Genomic DNA, 17,450 nt, shown 5'->3' with positions numbered 1-17,450 from the left:
GCCCTCTCACTTTTCTTTGGCATCTACACAGCGGCAGTTGAGGAAGACCACCATACTTTGGCAAATCGATTTGCGCAGGAACTTCATCAAGGTCGGTAGATCGATAACCCAATTTGCAGCATTTCCGATTCCCCAGGTACGAAATAGCAACCTGCGCTCTATGTGTCCATTTCAGAATTATGTATTCAATTTTGTGCGGAATAACTCCACGAATTCGTTGACTGATTTTCAGTTTTTTCTGGAATAATTTTCCGATTTTTTTTCAATATTTAGTGCAGATTTTGTTTCAGTATTGGAGAATTTGTGGTTGTTGTAATAGGGTTTTCCTGAGCTGTAGCCATTGCCGAGTAGTTTACATGTTAATGGTGTCGCTTTTTAGTATTTGTCACTCTCCTGCTTATTCACACCCACCCGGCTAAAGCCTCTGTATTCTTGAACACCCTTTGTCTATTCTGCTCGTTTTTGGCTGGATTCCAATAAAACATTTTACGGTTGCTTCGTACGTGTTTCATACTGAGATGTGTGTGTACTTTTTAGGAGGGTATCATTTGGATGCGTCGGTCAATAAGTTACCTCCAGTCTTTAGAATTTGCTCAAAGTTTGTTGTTTTAAGATGGTGAACGACAAGCAGCGTAAAAGAAAGGAGTGCGAGGCTGTAGTAATAACGGTTGAGGAGACGGTCCGTAATCAGCAACAGGCTTTGGTTGCGTTATTGAACATGGTCCGGCTCATGATTTCGTCCAAAAATAGGGGATGGGGTGGTCGGGCTGCAATCGGATACAGCCTCAACGACTCCCTGCCCAAATGAAGCGCATGGACAGATGGTTCGGTGTGTCCGACACCGACTTCATAAGTAACCTGAGGATGGATCGAAACACCTTTGGTAAGCTCCGTCGCATCCTCATAGACAGGTCGGGGCTGGCTGACAAACGATATGTGACCGTTGAGGAACAGGTCGCCATGTTCTTGAGTACACTTGTCCATCACAAAAAGAACAGAATTGTTGGGTTCGAGTTCATTAGGTCGGGCTATACCGTCAGCCACTACGTGCACGCGGTCATGCGTGCGGTTATCCATCTCCACAACGTGCTACTGGTGAAGCCTACCCCTTGTCACCGTGTCCACCACTCCCACCACCTGCAATATTAACCAGTTCAATAAAACCACAGTGTAAGACCATCAACGAGGATTGATGAAACAGATACAGCTATACCAGAGGGTCTTCCGTCGTCACTGAGCTTACGATGCCCCTTCGTAGCCATCCGAAATGATACACCGGGTAGGGAGTTCCTAACAGGTGGGAGATGATGCAATACTCAGATGGGTCGTCTACTTATATAGATGAGCAGAAACGGAGAGGGCGCGAACTCCATACTCTTTGCGCGCCAAAGCGCAGAAGAGGAACGAAGACGGAGGGGTCTATTGTCTTTTCATTTTCAAAAGCAAGGGCAAGAGTGTCTGCACAACACTTTATCCAACGAAGTAGTATAGTCTAATACGCCTACCACTTGGTGTAAAAACTAATAACCTAGATGTACCAAACTGACTACTAATGAGGATTAATTATGTAAATCTATAAGATTAATATTAATCTAATGACGTGAGAAAAAGCCGCAATCCCTACCAAACGAACCCTTATAGTACTAAATGATGCAATAGCATAAAATGTTTGACAAACTAACGTATCCAAAATGGACAAGAGAAAGAACAGTAGATAGTGACGCATATCTTTCTATAGTCAACAAAATTAAGATACAAAACAAATGTTTGACAGTTTTACCCTTATTTAATCAAACTATAGTTAGTTGGTCAAGTCTCTCGATAGTGGGAAATTAACCAACTAGAATTCCGCATATATTGAAAACGATGCAATTAGTTGATAAGATGTTTTCTCTCTAATTAATATTTTGGGAATTTCAATTATCTTGAATAGTGATACTCCTACTCATACAAAAAAATAAGAACATCAACTACATTTTAGTCCATTTTAAATTATTTTATATGTAAGGGAATCATTATCCTAAAGATATAGTGGTAATAAATAGAGTATTTAGTAAAAGCTAAAGCCATGTCAGTCTAATTTTCGAAAGAAAAAAATCAAACTAGCAAATTACTAGTAGTAATATTTTTGTGAGATAATATCATTAACATTAAGTATGCTATCATACTACTCAATTACTATAAAACATAATTCAGGGTATTTATTGTTTCTCAATTTCTTTTGAAACTGGGGTGGGGTGTTTTTTTTTCTACTCAATATATTGAGTCCAATGGGTATCGGTTGAGCCCATTTAACATAATTTAGCCTATAGATATTCTTACCGATTCATTGTGAATTTATTATTTTGAACATTTATGAGCCCAAACAAATCCACTTACTGCCACCTTGGCAATAATTTTAAATTTCAACTCGAAATTGTTTATTTGCGATTATAAAAAGAATTAATATAAGTCCAAATTTGAAATTTGAGATACAATTGGTGATTAATGGGCCTAATTGAGGCCACGCATGAAGAGCACTATGGCCCAAATTTACAAATTTTCCATTTATATATCTATAAAACATAATCAAAATCACTCACCCAGAGAATTTATTTTATAAAATGTACTAATGTTTTAGTAATACATTTCACATGAGTTAAGAATTTTTTTTTCCAAATCAAACCAAGTCATAGTAATGGCGACCTAACATTTGAATTTCGTTCAACTGTTGACACATCAACTTATTCAACTAGTTACTAATTTTAAATTAATTAAGCAATATGTTTGGATATCCTTAAATAAAGCTATAAACATTGATAAAAAAAAAATATTAGTCAATCACAGTCAACTTTCATCTAACAATAGTGCTTCTTAATTGATTTTGGATGTATTAGACCATCTCCAATCGTATACCAAAACTCATTTTTGGTGTAGATAATTTCTCCAATCGTACACCAAACTCAAACCCATATTTGGGGTTTTCTATGGAATAACACCAAATATGGTGTTTACTCCAAAATTTTGTTAGACAAATAATAAAAAATGGTGTAAACTTAATGATGGTGTAAATGGTTGGAGTAAACCTACTTTTTGGTGTGACGTATACTCAAAAATGAGTTTGAGTTTGACGTAAATGGTTGGAGATGACCTTAGATCGATATTTTTAGCCTTCTCAAATTTATTGGATGTTATTATTTTTTTTTTAAGATCATGTTAATTTTCATCTATTGTTGTTAATTGCAACTCACAATATTTCTCTGGAGTATATCATCATACACCAAATGTGTTATATAATGTTTGACTACTATTTATATCACAACTTATTGATTTCAGAAATGTATCTCTCCCAAGATCAAAATATATTACACTATGAAAAGTAAAAAAGCACATTAAAGTCTCATTATTTATCATTAAATATCATAGTGAGGCCTAACCAAACTCCTAAGTAATTATCACAACTTTCTACTAATATGCCAACAAAATTTAATAACATGACTTAAGTCTAAAGTTAAACATTGCTAAATTTGACCAATTCTAGCCTTGTTATATATATCAATGTAACGTTTCAGTGTTTTTTTAGAAAAACAAGTGAATAATTGATAAATGTGGAAATTTAAGAATAGAATGAGTCAAATAAGCACTGGTTGTTATCATCATACTTGTCACTGTCTGATCCACTGAAACCCCCAAAAATGTTAGCTGCATTTCATGTTATTGGTTCAATTTTTGACTTATGTAATGAAGCTAAAGTCAAACCCCATGCTGATATATATGCAATTGAATCATTCAACACTTAATGAATATAACAATGATACCTATCGCATGACACATGAGATCCCAGTTTTTACTTTTATATATATATATATATATATATATATATAGAGTAGTGATATAGGGCAAGTGCCCATTAAATACATAACTAGAGCACAAATCAAAGCTACAAGATCAAAAAAATTAAGGGCTGGTATTAACTCATGTGATTTTTGAATTTGAAGGAGAAATCACTTCACTCTATCACAGATTTACTTCACTATAAGAAGGCGGGGGTATAATGGACATTTCACAAATAAAAATAGGGTTAACATTTGAATTAATTTCTCATTTGCAGAATTCATCTCCTACCATCACTCCTCTTCCCGTCTTCTCCTCCATTCTCGAAAATTTGTCGCTACAATCGTTGTCGTCTTCCCGTCGCTGCAATCTGTCGTCAAACAGGTGGATTCAAATCAGAATTATTTTTCAAAATATGAGTTGTTTAACTGGTTTCTTCAACTGATTTATATTTCTCATTCCGATTTCAATCCATTTCTTTAATACAGTAAAACTCTGATTAACAAGCATTCACTGATATTTTTGAGTTTCGAAGCTTTTCGTTAAATTAAACGACTATTGTTTCATTGATTCTATTTCTCCTTTTTTCCATCTGGTTTTTCTGTCTGCGTCAATCGAACTGCATCTTCTGATTCTTAAGTTTAATTATTTACCGGCAAATCGGATGAGGAATCGTTGAATCTAGGGTTTCTGATCGGAACATGCTTAAAGTGAAGTATTCTAATGTTAGAGTGAACTGTCTGTCATCCATGCTTATAGTGCTTTGTTTTTCCAATTCAGTGAAGTGAAACATGCTTAGAGTGAAGTATTCTAATGTTAGAGTGAAGTGTTTGTCATCCATGCTTATAGTACTTTGTTTTTCCATTTCGGTGCAGTGAAACATGCTTAGAGTGAAGTAATCTAGTGTTAGAATGAAGTGTTTGTCATCCATGTTTATAGTGCTTTGTTTTTCCATTTCAGTGAAGGAAAACATGCTTAGAGTGAAGTATCTAGTGTTAGAGTGAAATGTTTGTCATCCATGCTTATAGTGCTTTGTTTTTCCATTTCAGTGAAGGAAAACATGATTAAAGTGAAGTATTCTAGTGTTAGAGTGAAGTGTTTGTGATCCATGCTTATAGTGCTTTTTTTTCCATTTCAATGAAGTAAAACTTGCTTAGAGTGAAGTATTCTACTGTTATAGTGCTTTGTTTTTCCATTTCAGTGAAGTAAAACTTGCTTAGAGTGAAGTATTCTAGTGTTAGAGTGAAATGTTTTCATCCATGCTTATAGTGCTTTATTTTTCCATTTTAGTGAAGTAAAACATGATTAAAGTGAAGTATTCTAGTGTTAGAGTGAAGTGTTTGTGATCCATGCTTATAGTGCTTTGTTTTTCCATTTTAGTGAAGTAAAACTTGCTTAGAGTGAAGTATTCTAGTGTTAGAGTAAAGTGTTTGTGATCCATGCTTATAGTGCTTTGTTTTTCCATTTCAGTGAAGTAAAACTTGCTTAGAGTGAAGTATTCTAGTGTTAGAGTAAAGTGTTTGTGATCCATGCTAATAATGCACTATTTTTTCATCTCAGTGAAGTAAAACGTGCATAGAGTGAAGTATTTCATGGTTAGAGTGAAGTGTTTGTGATCCTTGCTTATAGTGAACTATTTTTTCATCTCAGTGAAGTAAAACGTGCATAGAGTGAAGTATTTCATGGTTAGAGTGAAGTGTTTGTGATCTTTGCTTATAGTGCACTATTTTTTCATCTCAGTGAAGTAAAACGTGCATAGAGTGAAGTATTCCATGGTTAGAGTGAAGTGTTTGTGATCCATGCTTATTGTGCACTATTTTTTAATCTCAGTGAAGTGAAACATGCATAAAATGAAGTATTTCATGCTTAGAGTGAAGTGTTTGTGATCCTTGCTAATAGTGCACTATTTTTTCATCTCAGTGAAGTAAAACGTGCATAGAGTGAAGTATTTCATTATTAGAGTGTATAGAGCTTAAAGTGAACTAATAAATGTTAAGAGTGGAGTGTTTTACCTTTGCAGTGATTCAGTTTATGCTTAGAGTGAAGTATACGATGTATGTCTTACAGTGTTTTGTGTGTTCTTATTTCAGTGAAGTGAATAGACCTTAGAGTGAAGTATATGATGATTGTTACTATGGTGAGCGGGAACAAGATTGGGAATGTATTGCCTAAAAGAAGCAGCAAGGAAATACTCCAAAGGCTAAGAGCAAAGAATTGCAGTGCATTAATGTTGTTGGAAACATACCATGAGTCATTGAATATCTTGACGACAACATCAAAACATTATCGAGAATGTAGCAACAACATGGGGATAGATGTGGAAAAAATAATTGTAAATTTCAAGCGTTCATGACCATTTGTATGAAACTGATATAGTTCATAATATGTGTCATTTAGTTAAATATAAAGCTCATCATTTTCAATTAAATTCAATATTATGTTAGACTATTTACTTCTTGTAGAGCATATTTGCTTCACTATAGAACATATTTACTTCACTGTAATTCACTGTAAAGTTATTATACTTCACTATAAGCATATAATAGTTCACTATATGCACAATATACTTCACTATAGTGAAAAAATAGTAAACTATAAGGCATGTTCAATTTACTTCAGTATATGCACAATATACTTCACTTTATGTCCAATCTATTTAGTTCACGTATGAATACTTGTTAATTATTTAACAAAATATAGTTCACAACTTAAATTGTAATCTGATAAGTTTTGGTACGAAGTGAACAACTATAGTAGTGAACTAAAACAAGTACGCGGTGAACTATACATATGTAAGAAGTGAACAAAAAACAAGTTTGCAACAAAATAAAACTCACGTACATAACATGTACGCATTGAACTAAAAACCAGTAAAAAGTGAATTAAAAATAAGCTGACAATGAAATAAAACTCACGTTTAGTGGACTAAAATATGTACACATTGAACTAAAAATAAGTAAGAAGTGAACTAAAAATTTGATGTTTGATATTTCAGCGAAGAATATAGTTTACAATGTACAATTTTTTCATTTCAGCGAAGTATATTGATGTATATTGTGCTTATAGTGAAGTATATTTTGCATTCCTTATAATGTACCCTTTTTTCATTTCAGTGAAGTATATTGTGTATATAGTGATGTATATTATGATTATAGTGAAGTATATTTTACATGCCTTATAATGTACCGTTTTTTTCATTTCAGTGAAGTATATTCTCATATAGTGAAGTATATTCCTAAACCCTGAACAATGCGCCCAAACTTTTATCTCTCTCTCTCACAACAGCCGCTGCAACTCCTCTTTTCTCTTTCGCCTGGTCACGGAGGACCACCGCCGTCACCGACGTGTGGCGGTGCGGGCGTCTCCCTCCTCTTTCCCCGACTGCCCTCTCTCTCACTCTGTCACTATTTCCCTCTCGACCTCACCGCAGGCCTAGTCGACACCGTCACCGTCGTCGGTGAGCGGCAGCGCACGGTGTTGGTCTCCTGCCTCATTGCGAATCAGAGACGAAGCTTGCCTGTGGCATTTGAGCCAGTCGCTGGTACGCCATCCTGTCCTTCTTGCTTCGGCCATTGGATGATGCCCGCCGTTAGTCCCGACTCCAGACGTCGCGATTCGACAGAGAAGCGACGTCGCGATCAAACATGAACGAATTTGGACAGGAAGCTGAATTTGGTTTAGAAATCACGCAACACAATTCACGTTAAGTTTGCGAACAAATTTGGTTAAGATTGGAAGAAATCGGCGTTTTAATTCTGGAGGAATCTACACTTGAATTTTGGAAGATATTGCACTTTGAATTTGGGAGAAATCGGTGCTTGAGTTTGAGATGTTGATATACCATTTCCAAAAATGCCCTTTGGCTATTATTTTTAACAAAAATCTGAAAATTTGTTTAACCTTTAAGATTAAATTAGAGTAACAAAATGTGTGGCTGAGATTTATTCTCTAGTTATACACTTAAAATTAGTTAGACCTTGATCACTCCTATATATATATATATATATATATATGCAGTTGAATCATTCATTTATTATTTTGTGTCATGTTTGTGTCTGAGGCTAGCAAGTCGTGTTCATGTTCGTTGTAACAGCCCGTCCTCCTAGGGTACAATAAATGCGGCAACTGCTACCAAACGGACTCGAAGAAATGAACAAAGGCTAGGGTTTCATTTAAAGAGTGTTGACCAAAAGATTAGAAAGAACTATCAGAGTATTTAAAACAACAACTTCACCTAGAAACTTGAATAAGAAAAAGGAAAGTATAATAAATGACGTTCAAGAATCTCAAGAGTATGACATAGTTTCCAAGATAAAAACCACAAGATAGTCTAAGGCCTCTAAACCGAAAGGAGAGTGCAAAATATTCAAAATAAACATAAGTGTATCAAAAACTCAGCGGAAAGCGACCAAGAGAAAGAATAGCTATGTATGAAGACACAATTACGCTTGAAGTTCAAAACAACCATCTTAATTAATTATCATGCTCAACACCCGCCGCTCGTCATCGTTCAACCTGCACATAAGGAAAACACATGCAGGGCTGAGTATTTTGAAATACTCAGTGAGCTCATTGCCAAAATATTTTATAAGTTATGCCACGCTTACCAAGTGAACTCGAGTTTTAAGCAATTATAAGAGAATATCACGAGTATCACAAAATATATTTTCCATAGACTGGCCAGTCAAAATAACTCCCCATTTTTCCTCAACAATTCAATAATCACAATCATTCCATGGTGCGACGAAAGTGTGGCCACACTTTTCGCCCACGAGACCGGCCGACTAGCAAGGACGGCTCCCGATCCCCTCATGTACACAACCTGGTAGGGTTTGCGGCCCATACTCAGACCCAAATTTGTTAAACATATCCGTAGCCCTATAGCCCAATGGAGCAAACTCTCAAACTGGGCATCAGGCGCACAATATCACAACAAAACAGACATAGGCATGACATAATAGTTAAACCACCCTTATTTCTCCACATTCATATATTTGCACATAAAAGAGTTTAAGAGTAAAGCCCACCTCGACTGCTTAGATTTCAAGTAAGTTCTTTCCCTTGTTATCCGGCTTCGCAACTGAGGTTTCACCTTTCCCTTGTTATCCGGCTTCGCAACTGAGGTTTCACCTTTTTATTCACATAGGCACATATCACAAATCAGATTCAATACAAACTCTTAACTCATACATGTCTCAACATTTTTCCCTTTTCCCACCGATCTATTTTAGCATCATTAATCAATCAAGGTCACGTTCATCGCATAAGTTCCATTCGCATCTCAAATCTAGATCTAACATCAACATATGTCACACACGAGTATTTTGCCATCATACACACACCACTCAAACACGACACGCACACACTCACGCACACACACCACGCACACGCCACACACACACACCACATGCATACATATTTACATATCCCTTTTATCCCACTTTCACTCAAACAAGATGCATGAGGGTTCAAGAATACCGATTAATCGGTTAGAAAGAAGAGGAATCGAGTAGAAACGAAGAAGATGGATATAAAAATACCTTAAGAGAAAAACGAACGATAGAAATTAAGTATTAGACTCGGTTCTTCAAGATTCTTGGATCAAACTTCAATTCTTCACAAAGGATGAAGGATTAATGGAGTAAAGTAGAAGAAAATTGGGAGAGAGTGGAGAGATGAGAGGGGGGCGAAAATTTGGGTAGGGGCGAAAATTATGTGATGGCTAGGGTTAGGTTTTTGGCTCCTTATTTATAGAGTTCAATAAAATCTTTAGGTAAATAAATAGAATATTTGGTAAGATCTTATTCTCCACAATTAAATAAATAAATATTGTGAAGTAGGGGAGAAGAATTAACAAAATAGACTCTAGGGCAAAATCCCATGTTTTTCAAAAATTAGGCTCTTAATTAACCAAGATTTCGTTTTGAATATTTTACGGAGTAGAATAAAGTATCACGGAGCAAAATAAAATAAAATCCTCCAAGTATAGTAGGCGTGTATTTTGGGGTTCTCCCATAAGGAATATATTTTGAATATTAACTAAAATAAGATAAGGCAAAATCTCTTGAGGTATGAAAAGATTTGGTAGAATATTTAAATCCTAGGTATGGAAGGAAATCAAATAAGGGATTAACTAAAATAAAATAATTCTTTCCTTCCCACAATAGGTGATTTTCGAAAATCACCAAGACACAAGGGGGCTCGATTTTTCTCCATAAAAATAAGGAATAATTGGGTTTTGGATTTAATTTGGATAAATATCCCAAGAATTAAATTAAATCCGGAAAAATTATAATTCCTCATTCAAAAGGCCAAGGGGGTCGAAAATCACAAGAATTGGGTGGCAAGTATTTATGGAAATTTTCTCTAATATCCTCACTCACCCTTAAACAAATAATTCATCTCATAAATTAATAAATCACATGCCACATCATATAATCAACAAGTTTGACTTTTCAAACTTCCAATGCAAACCCTAGACTCGACTCGGCCTTAGCATCTCATGCAATAAATGCATTCATAAGTATTTCACGTCTCCAAGTCATCAAAATAAATTCTAGGGCTCTAAAATTAGGGTTCGGGAAATCGAGATGTTACATTCGTGTTTGGAGTTTTCTTAACGGGTCGTGTTCGTGTTTGTCGTTATCGTGTTGTGTCGTTATCGTGTCAACACGATAACGACACAACACGCACAATTTGCCACCCCTACCTCTAACTTTCAATAGCCCAATTAATAATCTTTAGTGCAATGTCAATTAATTGAGTATCATTAATTTTGAGTGAAACAAGTAAAAGTGATGCAATTTGATAGCTCAAGTGATCGCATAGTCTGGTTATGTGAGATTTGGGCATGCACAGCTTTGTGAAATTGAATTAGGAGCAAAAATCTAGTAATCCAGATACAACATCATGGAGTGTGTTTCATCAATCACAATTAAGAAAAAAAATATTTTCGCTATTTAGACGTATAACATAGCAATATGTCCATTATTGAAATTTTATTCATGAATTAGTGTACAAAATATTGTTTTGAAGTCAAATTTGAAGTAAAAGCATGTGTGCCTCAATATATAAATATGTAAATAAAAATATGTGTGAAAGTATATACCCACGGATTTACGAATATTCAGGGGTGTTTGACGAGTTTCTCTAAATTCTCTCGACATATAAAATCCAAAAGGAAATGCATCGAAAATTATAATGTTAATTAAACATTTCACCTAGGTTTGTAAGGTCAAGTGCCCATCAAGTACTCCTAAATAGTTAATTATTTTATACAAGAGATAAATATTCCACCATTTTCAAATGTATGCTTCACACAATTCACAAGTTATCATTTTATTCGATTTTGCTAAGTTTGTGTATATGATTTAAATTGCCAGCAATGGACATGCCTTTTGCAAATTGCAACCAAATATATATACATGTGACATGTCATTAAATCAACATGATATATTCAATATAAAATAAAATGAATTAGTACAAAAGGTCCATATTTATTAATCAAATGACAAAATTTTCATTTCCAGTCAACCTTTTGCTTTGAATTTTTGACTACATAGTCTTTTAATCCCAATACTTTTTAGTCTTGTTGCTTTATTTTTCACGATAGTTACTTTCTGACCAAGATATACAAAATTTGAAGTTTGACTGGATGTTCACACTTTTTTTTTGTTCCTTTTGGTTTAAGCATCTAATCAGCAATGTTAGTCCATAATTGTTACATATTTGCTTATGTATGATTTACTATTTGTTTATAAATGGCTGGTAGGCTGGATAAATTGATGATTGAGTTTAAAATTTTAAATCACTTTTGTTTTCTATCAAAATTTGACTTACGTTTATAGTAGTTCATCAACTTATCAAGCATTTTTACACAAATGTTTGTGACGTCTTTATTATTTCAAGATTCTTTCTCCTGCTCTTAGTTGGATCGCGAATTTCTATTTTCTATAGATTCTATTTTTCTTCATAGTAAAGTATCGATCAACTATTCACATGATCGCAAACTTAGTCTAAACAATTCAATAATTCGATAGTCAAGCATTTGGAAATTTATCAATCGATGCCAAATCACTAATTTTACTAGACATACTTGATACGACCTACTAAAAGAAGTGCGATGCATTAATTTAGATATTGCATATTTCAATCATTTAATGTATCCCTCAAATGAAAATCATTTAATGCAATGTGGCATAATAACTTTATATCCCTTACTCCATTTTGATCAGTTCAATTCAATTAGAAATAGTACTAGTAGTATTTTATTATAGTAGTATTTTTTTAAAAAATTCATTTCATGACGAATGTTATTTGACTCAACAAGCACAAATCGAATTTGGACAGTGTACTTCTTTAGGTAAACAATCGAAGTATTACTTTGAAATGTCGAAATAAATATCATTTTTTTTCAGGATTGGTTGCGCATTGCGTAAACTTTTTTCTTGTTTTATAATGGGAATAATAAGTCTTATGGAGTAATTAATATTTAGAAATAGAATATTAAATTATCAAATTTTAACTTTTTGTAAATGTCTCATTCTAAATTTTAATAGCGATGATAAATTGATAATCTACAAATCACATAAAATAACTAAATCATAGAAAAATATTACTACTATATGTTCTTTTTTAAATAATACTATACGTTGTTGACCCAATGAGATATTGTAGAAGTTCAAACTTATATTAGCTGTGATTAACATAAAATTTAATGTAAAAAATTAGTAAAATAAGAAAAATAAAGAGAGAAAAAATAGTTGAAATATTGTTATTGGAAATGAGACCCATAAAGAACAAACATACTATAGATACATAAAATAAAGGCTAATTTTAATAGATAGTGCAAAATGGAAAAACATATATGATTGAAAACCGCATTCGCTAATAAAAAAAGAATACATTATTTCCGAATAACATTCAAATTTGAGATATACTTGCACCTCTTCAGATTTACTTATTAGATAACCATCAACTCCAAATTAAAGCTTCTTTTTAATTTTGAAAACTTAAAACATTAAAAAAATTGACATTAGGCAATGCATATAACTAGTATATACACGAAGGCAACTTCAATTGAATTGTTCGAACTTGAGTCTAGTTATACTGTATATTAACAGATTGATTGTATACCAGATTATGTTTCCTTTCTTTATGAAAAACAAAACAATGAAAAGATGATAAAGAATCAACTGCTTAACTTTCTGATCAAGAAAATAATAATTAGATCTAAGTCAAATAACCATAATCTTTTGGAGAGGAGAGTATATTGACATTTTAGTACCATCTCAATTAGTAAGCATAACAAAATAAAAAAAATTACTCCTATATAGTAGTAATGCACTACAAAATATATTACTTCCAAAAGGATTTAGATAGAACTACAAAATTTGATACATGAAACTAAAAAAAATACTAGTAATGCACTAAAGAATATTATGCCTTCAATAGGATTTATGTAGTAGTACTACATAATTTGATAGATGAAACCTATAATCATACTATTTCTTTTTAGACCGATCCAAATTAATTGAGTTAATTCTTTAGCAAAGATTTCATTTTTCCTCTTATTTTACTTTTTTTTTTCTTAATTTCTAAACAATATACTTAATCTTTGTGATGGAAATAAATGCAGAGGTGGATTAGAGGGGTATCTATACAATATATAAAAGGGGAGTTTTGGGAGTATTTAGGAAAATATGGAAAATTTTAGGGGTATTTAGGTAAATAATTTATAATTCATGTGTAAGTGTAATCATTTTTAAAGAATTGTAATGATAATCATTTTTAAATAATTCCATAATTGTAGGGATAGAATTAACTAATTTATTTTGTTTTCCTATAATAACTAATTTATTTTGTTTTTCTATAATTAATCCATGAATATGATGTTAAATTTAATTAATTATTATAATCTATTCCAAAATGCAAGTGGTAGTTAAATAATTTATAATTCAGTTGTAATCATTTTTAAAGAATCGTAATTGTAATCATTTTAAATAATCATTTTTTGTTTCCCTTTACAATTAATCCATGAATATGATTTTAATACTCCTATAACTAAACTGTGATTATTTTAAAGAATCATAATTGTAATCATTTTTAAATAATCATAATTTAACACAAATTTGAATTCTATAATTATAGGGTTAGAATTTAACTAATTTATTTTGTTTCCCTATAATTAATCCATGAATATGGTGTTAAATTTAATTAATTATTACTTTAATCTATTGGCGTGAGAATAATGGCTTGGCGTGAGTTGTGGAAGGAGATCATGGGAAGCTGGGAACCTCCCACATTCTCATTTTTGTTGTTATAAAATGCAAGAAACTGTAATTAAATTGCACAACAATAAAAGCATTTTCAATTTTCACTCAAGCTCTCTATATTTTAGAGTGTGTTTTAGGAGAGTTATATGCTTGATTCTCGGAGCTCCATCAACTTCATTGATGTCTAGCGGGTTTGATATGCTTCTATATGCTATGAGAAAGTAGTTTTATTTATGTGGACAATACGTTCCTCAAGTCAACAGTTTAATTTATTATTTTTATTGTAATTTCGTTCCACTAATTGTTATTAAAGTACCGTCTTTTAATGATTTAAGAATTTTTTCTCGTTATATTTATAAAGTCACTTTTACATATGTATAAATTTTTTATAATAATTCTAAACTTTCAATAATTGATAATATATCATTTGCAAATTTACTTGTTATTATATTATTGTTTACAAGATTAAATTGTTGTATACATATTTATTTATATTATTTCTTTTTTTAGTTCAAATTAGTAAGTAATTAATCTCCGTGCATAGCACAGGAGTTATACTAGTTATAATGTAAAGGGAACATTTTTTCAGTCCATAGACTTTGTCAAGGTATCAATTTTATTCCGTAACATTTGAAAATATCTTCTGAAATTCATTAATTTTGATCTAATATCACGTAAAATACTTTTTTGCCGTTTTAAATTTTTTTTGAACGAAAATACTCTCAAGCACATGAAGGGATTTCAGGCATCTTAGAAAGCCGTTTAAAATTAGTTACACATTCATTTGCTTCTACTTCAGATGAAGATGGAAGGAGAAAATATAATGGATAAGAAGAATGGAGAATGAAAAAATGGAAAAGAAGAGAGAAAAAATAAGAATGAAAAGGGAAAAAAGAATTGGAGATATAAATCAAATATTTTGACGAAGAAGAGAAAGTAAACAAATTGAAATGTCTTTCATAGCTCGAGGATATTTTTACCCATAAAAAAACTCAAAACAATGAAAATATAGTGCAAACAATATTACTGATTACATTAATGATGAATTTCAAAAAATATTTTCGAATACTTATTACTCCCATGTCAAAATTGATAACTTGAGAAAGTTTACACGTAATTTTTTATACTCCACTAATATAATCACATAGATTATCTAAATAATCTTAAATATTAGTAACACAAAAGAAAAGACAACCTTTTGCTTTACTGCGTAGCCCTAGCAATAGGTTGAAAGCATGTCTTGTCGTTGCTTTCATCGAAACAAACAAAGCAAAATATCCCATTTCCCACCACCAAATTCACCCTTTTATTAGTATAATCGAGATCATGATCAAATCCTGTACAAATGGTACAAAGTGGATTTCCTAATCTTTCCCCTCTGTTTTTGATTCAATTACTCTTGTAAAAGTTATGCACATTTTTGTCAGCATTTTCCATTTTGACAACCCTGCCACAAAACAAGGATCCCTTTTCCCCAAATTCAGCTACAATACTATTCAATCTAGTTGTGTTATTTCTCTTCATATTGTCCGTTATTTCATTTTTTTTTTCAAAAACTCAATCTTATCAGCAGAAGCAATATTTTTAGGCTATTTTGGAGAACAAAAAGATTAGAGAAAAAACCAAGAAAATGGATATTCAGAGGTGACTGAAAAGGAACAAATAATGAAGGGGAGAAAACAAGATGATAGCAAGAAACAAACTTAGAATATGTCACTCAACTTGAAAATAATTCCAACCCTTTTTTTTATCAACCCCCAAAAAATATACAGACCACCATAATTCCAACCCAACCATTCACACCTCAGCAATGAATAGCGTAAAATTCATTTCCTTAATCTGAACATTGATTAAAGAGGCATAACTTGCAGTATTTAAGATAAAGCTGATTGATCATATAGTAAATTACTGGATATAATTTACATTGCAGATTAATTAAAACAGAATTGATTGCTACAAAAATTAAATTACTTTTTTGGAATTAAAATTTTCAACATCAAACGCCCCATATCCAACTCACAAACCTCCTCACCGAGGAGCCCTTGCCAAATTCCTCCGCCGCGGCAACAACCTCCTCCTCCGCCTCCTCGCGGCCATCCGCCGCCGCGTTGGACTCAAATTCAACGGCAGTCAAACTCGGCTCGGCAATTTTCGGCTCAACTGAAGCACCGGATTTGACGATTTTGCCCTTCCGCCGTTCCTTTTTGCTCTTCTCTTTCGCGCTCTCTTTTTCTTCGAAGGCGTCGATGACCTCGTGTATGAGCTGGCGGTTGGGCGACGCATCCCATTTTGCCCAGTAGCTCGTGTAGCAGCGGAAGCAGCTGCAGTTGAAGCACGGATTGTGGCAATCGCCTTTCGCCGGCGCGGCGGTGGCCCTGCGCTGGCTGCCGGAGGAGCAGGAGATGAGGTAGGCGAGGACTTCCTTGTCCGCCGGAGATAGAGCGGCGGTGAGAGCTAAAATCGCCGCCGGTAGAAATGAGAGGAGGTGCTCTGACACGGCCGACGGCGTCGGATGCACCGTACTCTTTTTGTAGAGCTTCTTCATTGAGATTTGAGAGAGAGAGAGAGTGATTATGGTAAGCAATTTACAGAGAGAGAGGGGTATTTGATGGAGTCTTGTTGTTTGAGCTTTGAATTTGGTGACGTATTATTAGGGGTGGGGAGGGATCCTGTGCGGCGCGGGAGTTTGGGAGGGTGTGAGGGGTGAGGATTTATTGGTTAGAGTGGCGTCGTAGGGAAAATATGATAGGGGGTCCCGCAGCGAATCTGTTGGTCACGTCTACTTTATTCACATATTATCAATCTATGTCTGTTTCAGCGCAACATTTGTGCAAATTTCTAGGAGCTCCTCGGATTTTGGGCCTCATTGGGCCCAACCCAAACCAATATCGGCCTTTCTTTAAGTCTGTTTAATGCATATAATTAGAAACTAACTAGAGCTACTAATATTTATCAAATATGTGAAAATATCAAGCGTAACCATTCTCACTAACGTATATTATCAATTAATCACTAGTTTGTTTATTTGATGTTCTTACATAATAAATTGACAGGACAAATGAGCCTTTTAAAGGTTTCCAATTTGTGCTCTTTCGGTCAATGATTAATTGGCACTCGCTTAGATTATAAGAAATATAGTGGAAAGTGAGTGAAAATTTTTTATAGAATGTGAGTCATATTTTTATTTAGTTTTATAATAAAATATGAGTGAAGCGAGTTATAGAAGATAGAATTTATTAATAAATATGTAAATGACGAACAAAAAATTAAAGTTATGTCATTTAATCGTGAACGAAGAAAGAGTACTTTGTTAGGATTGTATTAGGAGTATAAAGCAAGGGCAATGTGATGAAATTATACAAT

The 17,450-nt window shown here is 33.4% G+C and overlaps 1 protein-coding gene across 1 annotated transcript; it reads right to left on the bottom strand.

Moving 5' to 3' along the window:
* Positions 1 to 15,960: 15,960 nt before the first annotated feature.
* LOC148931683 (uncharacterized) lies at positions 15,961 to 16,719 on the bottom strand. The gene has a single exon (XM_089064440.1). The coding sequence runs from the start codon at positions 16,630 to 16,632 to the stop codon at positions 16,084 to 16,086; it is 549 nt and encodes a 182-aa protein (XP_088920566.1). The 5' UTR covers positions 16,633 to 16,719; the 3' UTR covers positions 15,961 to 16,083.
* Positions 16,720 to 17,450: the final 731 nt, after the last annotated feature.

The sequence above is a fragment of the Salvia hispanica genome, chromosome 2, assembly GCF_029641045.1.
Source record: "Salvia hispanica isolate PSC_SH4W2 chromosome 2, Shi_PSC_v1, whole genome shotgun sequence".
NCBI lineage: Eukaryota > Viridiplantae > Streptophyta > Magnoliopsida > Lamiales > Lamiaceae > Salvia > Salvia hispanica.
The sequence above is the reverse complement of the archived record's forward strand: the minus strand, read 5'-3'. Positions and strand labels throughout refer to the sequence as shown.

Bases quoted from the DNA above. Each gene is read 5' to 3' on its own strand.
- LOC148931683 (XM_089064440.1), bottom strand. From the start codon at position 16,632: ATGAAGAAGCTCTACAAAAAGAGTACGGTGCATCCGACGCCGTCGGCC.